The sequence below is a fragment of the Mercurialis annua genome, linkage group LG8 (assembly GCF_937616625.2).
Source record: "Mercurialis annua linkage group LG8, ddMerAnnu1.2, whole genome shotgun sequence".
Lineage (NCBI taxonomy): Eukaryota > Viridiplantae > Streptophyta > Magnoliopsida > Malpighiales > Euphorbiaceae > Mercurialis > Mercurialis annua.
Genome location: NC_065577.1, coordinates 43,114,649 through 43,123,374, shown reverse-complemented (window position 1 = coordinate 43,123,374; position 8,726 = coordinate 43,114,649). Strand labels below are relative to the sequence as shown.

Genomic DNA, 8,726 nt, shown 5'->3' with positions numbered 1-8,726 from the left:
AAAAAATTGTTGTTAGTTTTGAATTTTGAACAATAGACTGTTGTTTTAATGTTATTAATTATTTATTTAAAATTATTTCTATAAAATTTATTATTTATCTATACTATATATAAAAGCACAGATTGGGAGAGGGGAAACAGGCACACTTACGTTAATATCATGTTTACTTTATAAAATTTAATTATTAATTAAAAACTATTAAGATAATTACTAGAGTTAGAGTACTAACTAAGACTACTATGTTAAAATAAGTTAGAGTACTAATTAAAACAAATTACTATATTAAGATAATTAGCTAAAATACCAATTAAAATACATTACTTTCACTATTTAATAATTACTATTCTAAAATAAAATAAAATATCCGGATAAATTGTTATTTTAATTATTATTTTATATTTTCTATTAAAATATAATATAATAATAAAATTTGGGTATTAATTCAACATAGCAAGATAAAGTATTACAAATTAACTATTATTTCAAATTATATTTAATAATTTGACATTGATATATTTCGATTGTGGATTGATGGGGAACTATGGCAAATGGCTGAGGAAAGGACCCAGGAGATACTTTGTATTATTCAACCATCTTTTGCTTCTGATCAGAAGAGGAAGGAGGTTATTGATTATTTACGAAGGCTAATTAAGCGACATTATGCAACTCAGGTGAGAAATTCATTATGAAATTTGATAGGGTTCACCCTAGAAGAACCTCTTGTGTATTATTTTAGTCTTTAATGAAGTTTTCTGGTTAAAAAAGTTTGGTTTTGCATTTTGTTGCTATGAACAAGAGATAGAGTAGATTGTGATATGAATTCTTCATTATGGAAGCCTCAATCTTTTGAGGTGTTGGAACTAAATGGATTTGAGATGCTTTGCTTGGTCTTTTGACACTTCTTTATCTACTCTGTACAGCTCTGTTTCTCTTTTGTGTAATAAAAGATCAGTTAGATTTTATAGGAGCAAACCTCAAGCAGCTTTTGTACATCTCCGTTTATCTATTATATGCATGTCCAGCTCCTCATAGCAAGGGTGGTATCGTGACGCATATGTGGTGGAAAAATCTTAAACTACATGTGTTATTATGCGTCGTGCTGCTATAGCCTCATCCAGATGCTGCCTATAAAATGTTTTAATTGAACCCTTCCCTTTTTTGTTTATTCTTTAAGGAGAAATTTGATCTCGAGATATTCCAGGTTGAAGAGAAAATTCCTAGTACAAATCCAGATGCAGAGGCAGAGCCGTGGATAAATCTAGGGAATTTAAGGCGGACGAGTCTTTTTCTCTTTTAAATTTCTTAGTTTTGCATTACATGACTTTTTGGCGCTCTTTATTTAAAAATGTCTAAATCTATTCGATTATTGCCAATTAGTTGAACCCTCATCTAGGGATCAAAGTGCCGCCTTGATTCTTTATTGCAAGTGTGCATAAATGCTTTGTTAGGTGAATTTGTTGAGCTGTCATTCAAATTATTACGATGTATTGCGCTGATCTTGAATTGACATGAAGCCTTATGCTCTTTTTATAGGTGTTGCCATTCGGTTCAGTACCACTGAAGACATATCTTCCTGATGGTGATATTGATCTCACTACCCTCTGTCATCAAAACGCGGAAGAGGACTTGGCTAGAGAATTCTGCAAAATCCTCACATACGAAGAGATGGATACTGAGTCTGAAGTACAAGACGTACGATATATTGAAGCACAGGTTAACTTACTTGACTTTAATCGTTATATTTTAAAATAGTGATTTCCTAGTCCACATTACTATCTGTTAAGTTTTATCTTTGAACTACACATGGATAAGCATGCACTTTCACATTATTTTGGTTATTGCCTTTTGCTGGCCCTGCTGTTTCAATTCCTCTCTTGGTGTTTTTTTTTAGCATTGGTTACTTTGTCTTCCAAACGCTTGGAGAATATATTGACTTTTTTCCGTCTCCCCTCAACTAAAGAGTATATTATTATAAGCTCAGTCGTCTAGGCAGTAGTTAGATTATTTCTCAGCCTAACACTAATTCTTTTAGTACTATAGTAAAGATAACTGCCATAAAAGGCCAATACATTTGTTAACAAAATATTAACGTGAAGATGTTGTCAGCACTTTGGAGGCTTATTCAACAGATTATGTTTCCTTGTTTCACGATCATTGAAATTCTTGAAGAAACAAAATGTCAATTTAAACCATCAGAATATCCCTTTCTTTTGCTGTATAAAGTCTTCTGCATTATACAGTTACCTCTCTTTAATTTGCAACTAATTTTTTCAATTTTTGACAAGTTCACCAACATCTCTATGATTTTATTCTACTTCAGCTCATGGAGGCGATCTTTGAGGGCCTAATATGCCCATGTCAACATATTGAAGGATCACTTTATCAACTTATGTCATCATGAAGGTTTTTCGTCAAATGAATTTTTAAGGTGTCTGTTCTGCATATAAGAATTTTTTTGATAACATCATCACTATTAACAGTTTTTTTTTTCATTTATCTGCCAATATGAGTGTTTGACTTGAGAAAAGTCAAGGAAGGAAGTTTACTTATCTGTTTGGCATGGATAGAGAGTGCTCAGTGCTGTTAAGTATAACAGTACAGTGTCAAGGCACTTTAGTAGCTGTATGCTTTTAGACCTGATAAACCAGAAAATATCAGAGCAGGAATTTTCTGCTTAGCTATACTATAGTTTTTATGTCATTTTAAATAACTAATTGATTACAAGCTTCAGCATTTAAATGGTGACCGAGCACTATGCTTAGTATGCATATTATTTTATATTTATCTTCTCTTTTGTGTTAGGAGGTTACTTGAAATGAGTGAGAGAACTGGTTGAAGTTGGTAGAAGATCTTATTCATATCCATATCAGATTTACTTCTGATAGTGCTCTTTGGCTTCTAAGGACATAAGAGTTTGTTATAACTTGAGTCTCATGTGGCCTTGCATCAGTTCCAAATGTTCTGGGGGTAAATACCATCTTAATAAATTAATAATGATTCATGGCTTCCTACACTTGCATCATCTGTCTCTAGAGAAACTATTTTATTCTGATTTTAGTAACAGATGTAACCTACAAGAAACTTTTCCTTCAGGCCTTTCTATAATTTTAGTACTACGACACTAATATTTTTTAACTTTTCGTTATAAGAATAGCTTTGACCCGTCACTACTTTTTTGTACACTTTTTTGCACTTCGCAGTCGTAGTTTGCTTTCACTATGCACGGCGTTTGTTTTCCTAAATTGAAAGCATTTCGAAATGCCTTCAACTTTGAAGCTGATTGGAGGATGAGCTTAATGGAAGCTAAAATGTTTAGTTATGTTTGAAATATCATAGCATTCTCTACATGGGAAATTTCAATTTGGATTGTTTATCCCGTTATTTGAAACCAAAGTTCAAAACTGTCTTTTATCAAGCTCAAGATGTTTAAAGAGCTTGCAGTGGTACCATGCTGTAGTAGAAGATAAAGAGAAACAAAAGTTTCTACTAAAGAGACTACAGCGCTATTATTTTTTAGGACTTCAGGCATGTCTGTGTGTGCAACATGTTTATTGAAAATGATAGTTAATATTTCTTAAACAAAATTTTTTTAGTTCTTTGTCCTTTGTTAGGTTTTGAATTTTGCATTATTGGCCGACAGGTTAAGGTTGTAAAATGCTCTGTGAAGAACATATCAGTTGATATCTCTTTCAATCAAATGGCAGGATTATGTGCTCTTTGCTTTCTGGAGCAGGTAAAATCCTATTCTAATTTTTATTTCATCCCTTCTGGTAGCAATCTGTCATGCATTTAGAAGGAAGGGAACCAAGAGTTTTTGGCAGACTGGTAACTGTTAAGAAAATATTATTATTGGAGCCTCATCCATCAGCTTGAGCTTTTGGATGAACTGGTTATTTGACATGGTATCATATCCTCTATGACCGAAAGGTCTGGAGATTGATCCTTGGCAACCTCCATTTGGTTAATTTCTTAAATAATATTTTGATCATTAGGTGAGAGGGGCATGTGTGCTTGTTTGTTCACGTTTCGAGCCCATTGACCATGAGGCGTGCGGAGGGGTGTTAAGATATAACTATTGTTAAAGCCTCACCCAACAACTTGAGCTTTTTTTGGTGAATTAGTTATTTGACAGTTACTTTTCATTTCTGTTGTCTTGAGCCTTCTTAATATATGCTGACATCAAACGATGAAAGTTGACCTACCTCATTCCATAGTAATTATTTTGGACCTAAAACCATGCCTTGATGGCTCTTTTCTAAAATTAAATATGTAGTCTTTTTAAAAAAGTTGATGCTGCATTCTTTTACAGACAATTTTTTTCTCAGGTTGACCAACTTATAGGGAAAGATCATCTGCTGAAACAGAGTATTATTTTGATCAAAGCTTGGTGCTTTTATGAGAGTCGAATTCTTGGGGCCCACCATGGCTTGCTCTCAACATATGCTTTAGAAATACTGGTTCTATATATCATAAATGCCTTCCATTCATTGCTACCCGGGCCTTTAGCAGTGAGTATTTTGATTTCAGCATTTATTTTTCTGCATCTTTAGATGAAATCAATTTTTGTTATTTATTTACAGGTCCTATTTAAATTTCTGGAGTACTATAGCACTTTTGATTGGGATAACTTCTGTGTCACTATTAATGGACCTATTGCGGTATCTTCTCTTCCTCAAATTGTCGGTAAGCAGTAATAGATTATTAGGAGAAATCTAGTGAGTGGATTCTGTCGAGTCTCGATTTGATGCATCTTTTTGTGGTCATTGTAGCAGAGTCACCAGATAAAAATGTGAATGAGTTATTGCTCAGTCCGGAGCTGTTGAAGAGATGCATAGAGAATTTTTCAGTTCCAATAAAAGCGGTCGAAAATGGAGGCCATGGATTTTTTATTAAGCATCTCAACATTGTAGATCCTTTAAAAGAAAGTAACAACTTAGGGCGTAGTGTCAGCAAAGGTAATACTTTATGATACACACTGATGCCATTTTAGATGAAATCTAGATTATAAGGGCGCGGGTATATTGCATAACATTTGCTGGTTTTTTTTCTTAGTGAAACTAACATCTGCTGGTTAATTTCTCAGAAAGACACGAAATTGTTTACTCTTCTTAGAGAACTGCCACAAATTATTGGAGGAATAATTGGTGGTGGATTCAACAACAGTTTGCATATCTGACTTCTTTTTGTATTCATGACGCTAACATTGAATAATGATTTCCCAAGATTTCTGAATGATAGGAAAAACAGTAGAGATTTCTTTATCTATAGATATTTGAAAACTTATCTGATTTTTCATGCATATGTACGTTCATATTTATATATATGTGCATGAGCACGTATTTACCTACATACAGTTGCACATGCATACACATATATATACGAATTGGGACAGCTTATGGTCAATGTTATCGTCATCTTTCTCTGTAGAGGTGAATCAAATTCCATATTTATTTACATGTTTGAATGTTGAATACATCAAGTCACTTGGATCATAATCAGTTCCATAAGCTAGCTAGCTCATGGAAATCTCTGTTTCTCCTTCAGGTAATTTCCATCGTATAAAATGCGCCCTCTCCTATGGGGCCCAAAAGCTTGGAGAAATTTTTCGGTATCCAGGAGAAAACATGGGTGAAAAACTGGAACAGTTTTTCGTAAATACTTTGGACCGTAATGGTAAAGGAGAAAGGCCAGATACAGTTGTTCCTGTACCTACATTTGGCACTGGAAGGTCCGAGGCATCTGATCTCAGTGGAGAGTATGAAAGTTACTACAGTGGCCTTATACAGGGTCAGTGGTATCATAATTATTCATTGCCAATGTCTCCTCAGATGACTCCCCCGACATCACCCTCTCCCACCGAGCCGAGATGTACTTGGGATACACTATCCCAGTTGCTCCGGTGCAAGCAGAAGTTTTTGTCTCACAGAGGCACAGATGTATTTGTCCCGAGGGTGCCACAACTTCACCACCCTTATGCTTCAAAGGTATATGCCCCTGCTTCTACTATGGATGAAATGGGCAGGTCCCGAGGAACAGGCACATATATTCCTAATTTGGTAATGTACATTCTGCTTTTATTTTTTATCTGCTATTTTATCTGTACTTGTCAATTAAAAAGAAAATGGTTTTCAGACTAAAAGAAAGATAAATTCTATAATTTTGCAGAGGCAACATCCTTATAAAGATTATATGTCGCGGATGAAGGTCAAGAATTCATATCAGCGTGGTCCATCTAATTTGCCTAAAAACACAGAGGTTGAATGTGATCCAGAGGCAGCTAATGGGAATGTTTCGTTGGATGAATTTAAATCAGGAGATGGAAACAGTGAGAATGGCAGCTGCATAAATCTTTCACTGGATCATTTCCCACTTCTTCCCTGTCCAAAGAAGTCCATGGAATCAAAAATGAACAAGTCCAGTCATCCCATCTTGACTAAGGATATCTCTACCTCCCTGAGCATTCAGTTTGGAACTTTGAGTTGTTTACCATCACCTTTGGCACCGCCATCATCGTTGCCAAGGAATAAAATGGAATCTGGAGATCCAACTACTTCGGAGACAATGACTGTTGTCCCCGTAAACGGAACACCAAAGCAACAAGAATCTTTACGGACTGGTGTAGGTATGTAAGAGTTCTTTCTGCTATCACCTGGCTTGTTTTGGCACTGCAGGGTGCTCGAATGTCAATTACCATCCCTTCATGTCTGTTATTTCATTAGCCAAAGATTCGAGGTGACTGAATCAACAATAGAACTGGAAAGGTGATAACATGTCAGAAGCTTTCTAGGCTAATTTTGCTTTTAATTATCTCTCCCCAATGTTGAAGCATAGATAAACTCCGAGTAGATGTGTTCAAACTCTACCGCCCAGTTTTTGAGCGAGAATTAAGTAGGAAATATTTTACATGCACCTCATATGCCTTTTTGATTAATCATACGCATATGGAAAGATGTTTACATGCAATTTTCTTGAGGATTTCGTATGGTTCCTTGCTGAGATCAGTTCAGAATTACTTTCCAGTAAAGTAATGTTATGCTTAATGCTCAAATAACTCTGATATGAAAAATGTGACTTGACTGTCAATTTGTCTCCTAAATTTACATGCGTCGATTAAAGAATATCAAAATTAAATTAATTGTTTTTATCAATTAATATCTGACATTTAAAGTTTGCCAATTCAACCAAATGTAACTATTCAAAAGCAACTGGAAGAAATTAATTGTCTAAGAGTTTAGAGTAATTGATAAAAACTAACAAATTATAAAAACTAATTGGTAAAAAGATGCATTCGATGATTCATTACCTTTTCGGGACCAAATTGAAATTTAAGGTAAAAATGTGAAGGTAAGAGCTAAGAACAAGATAGACGACCTGCTGCTCTACTTGCTGTATTTTTGTGAAGGTAACACTGCAAATTATCATTGAATAATGTATGACATCAAAACATGAGTTGTATTACTAAACACCAAATTCCATATTTTCAGTTTTTTTTGGAGTAATTTTTTTGGAAAATAGGCAGTATTTCCCACAACTAAACATGGCTTTAGAGTTTCAATTTCCATGAAGTAACCAGTTTTGTAAACACTTCATAATATTTAAAAGAGTTTTCTTACAAAAAAATTGATGGATTATCAATTCTCACAAAAGATGTACATGTCCAAAAAAACATAAAACTTGAAGAAAATAAAGACAATACTATGGTTTTGTTATTGATAAATATATATGAGAAAATTAGGGAATTACATAAATAAGTAAAATAATAGCAAATACCTACCGCAGTTTGTGGACTTAACTTTCATACCTAACCGCCTCAGCCAATTACTTTTATACCCTGATTTATTTGTTTTTATACCTAAATAATACTTCACGCGTTTTCATTGTAACAAACTTCTTCTTCCTCCTCAAAACTTTCAGCTCATCTTTTCTTTTCTTTTTCAGATCTCAAAATCACGAATTCTCTCTTTAATATTCTGTCAGATTCACTCGATATACTGCTACATTATTCAAATTCATTCATTACGATCATCAATAACTGCGAATTCAGCAAAAAAACAGTAAAAATTTGTTCAATCGAATTGCTTTACAGTTTTAGTATGTTTAATTAGGTTTCAGAGATTTTTCGAACATTTTATCTAGTTTAAAACGTAATAAAATTTATATTATAGTTGCAAACTGTTTCATTCGTTTATTTTTTTATCGTTTTTTATATTATCATATTCATATAATTTCTGTTTTAGTTTATATGTGTTTACAACAGTTGATAACAGCTTTAATGATATGTTTCATGAAAACTGATTTAAATTAAAAACGTATAGATCTGTTGCAAACGGTAAAACTAAACAAAACAGTTTATAATTATATAATATAATATAAAGTATAGTACAGTTTCTAATAGTATCAAATAAATTATAGCAGTTTCAATGTGTATAAATCTAATTTCTAAATAAAATTTAATTTTATATCAAATATTTTTTTATATTTTAAAGTTTAAAGCAGTTGCATATGTAATTTACATGTGTTTACACTAGTTGACATTAGTTTAAATATTATTTTACATGAAAATATATCTATTGTTGGTTTAAATGTTGACATAAATTGTTGATTGACATTAGTTTAAATGTTAGTTGATATTATTTAACATTAGTTTAAATGTAAGTTTACATGTATTTATAATAGTTGACATTAGTTTTAATCAGTATAATTTTGATTTTCTAATTATTTATATT

At 33.0% G+C, this 8,726-nt stretch overlaps 1 protein-coding gene across 5 annotated transcripts; it reads left to right on the top strand.

The window, feature by feature from the left end:
• Positions 1-495: 495 nt before the first annotated feature.
• Positions 496-6,909, top strand: LOC130014588 (uncharacterized). 5 transcript variants are annotated; one of them, XM_050352926.2, is made up of 8 exons: positions 497-671; positions 1,534-1,713; positions 3,641-3,733; positions 4,326-4,508; positions 4,581-4,683; positions 4,770-4,955; positions 5,545-6,056; positions 6,166-6,909. In XM_050352926.2, exons 1-8 carry the CDS (start codon positions 549-551, stop codon positions 6,628-6,630), a joined length of 1,845 nt encoding a protein of 614 aa, XP_050208883.1. In that variant the 5' UTR covers positions 497-548; the 3' UTR covers positions 6,631-6,909. The 5 variants fall into 5 exon arrangements, with proteins under 5 accessions (XP_055959996.1, XP_050208883.1, XP_055959997.1 ...); XM_056104020.1 differs by having other exon boundaries at positions 498-671; positions 4,773-4,955; XM_056104023.1 differs by lacking the exon at positions 497-671 and adding an exon at positions 2,803-2,967 and having other exon boundaries at positions 1,652-1,713.
• Positions 6,910-8,726: the final 1,817 nt, after the last annotated feature.

What these genes read in the sequence shown, in the direction of transcription:
- LOC130014588 (XM_050352926.2), top strand. Translation starts at nt 549, where the DNA reads ATGGCTGAGGAAAGGACCCAGGAGATACTTTGTATTATTCAACCATCT. An exon ending in AGCGACATTATGCAACTCAG is followed by an intron (nt 672 to 1,533) that starts GTGAGAAATTCA and finishes CTCTTTTTATAG; the next exon opens with GTGTTGCCATTCGGTTCAGT. An exon ending in GCACATATATTCCTAATTTG is followed by an intron (nt 6,057 to 6,165) that starts GTAATGTACATT and finishes ATAATTTTGCAG; the next exon opens with AGGCAACATCCTTATAAAGA.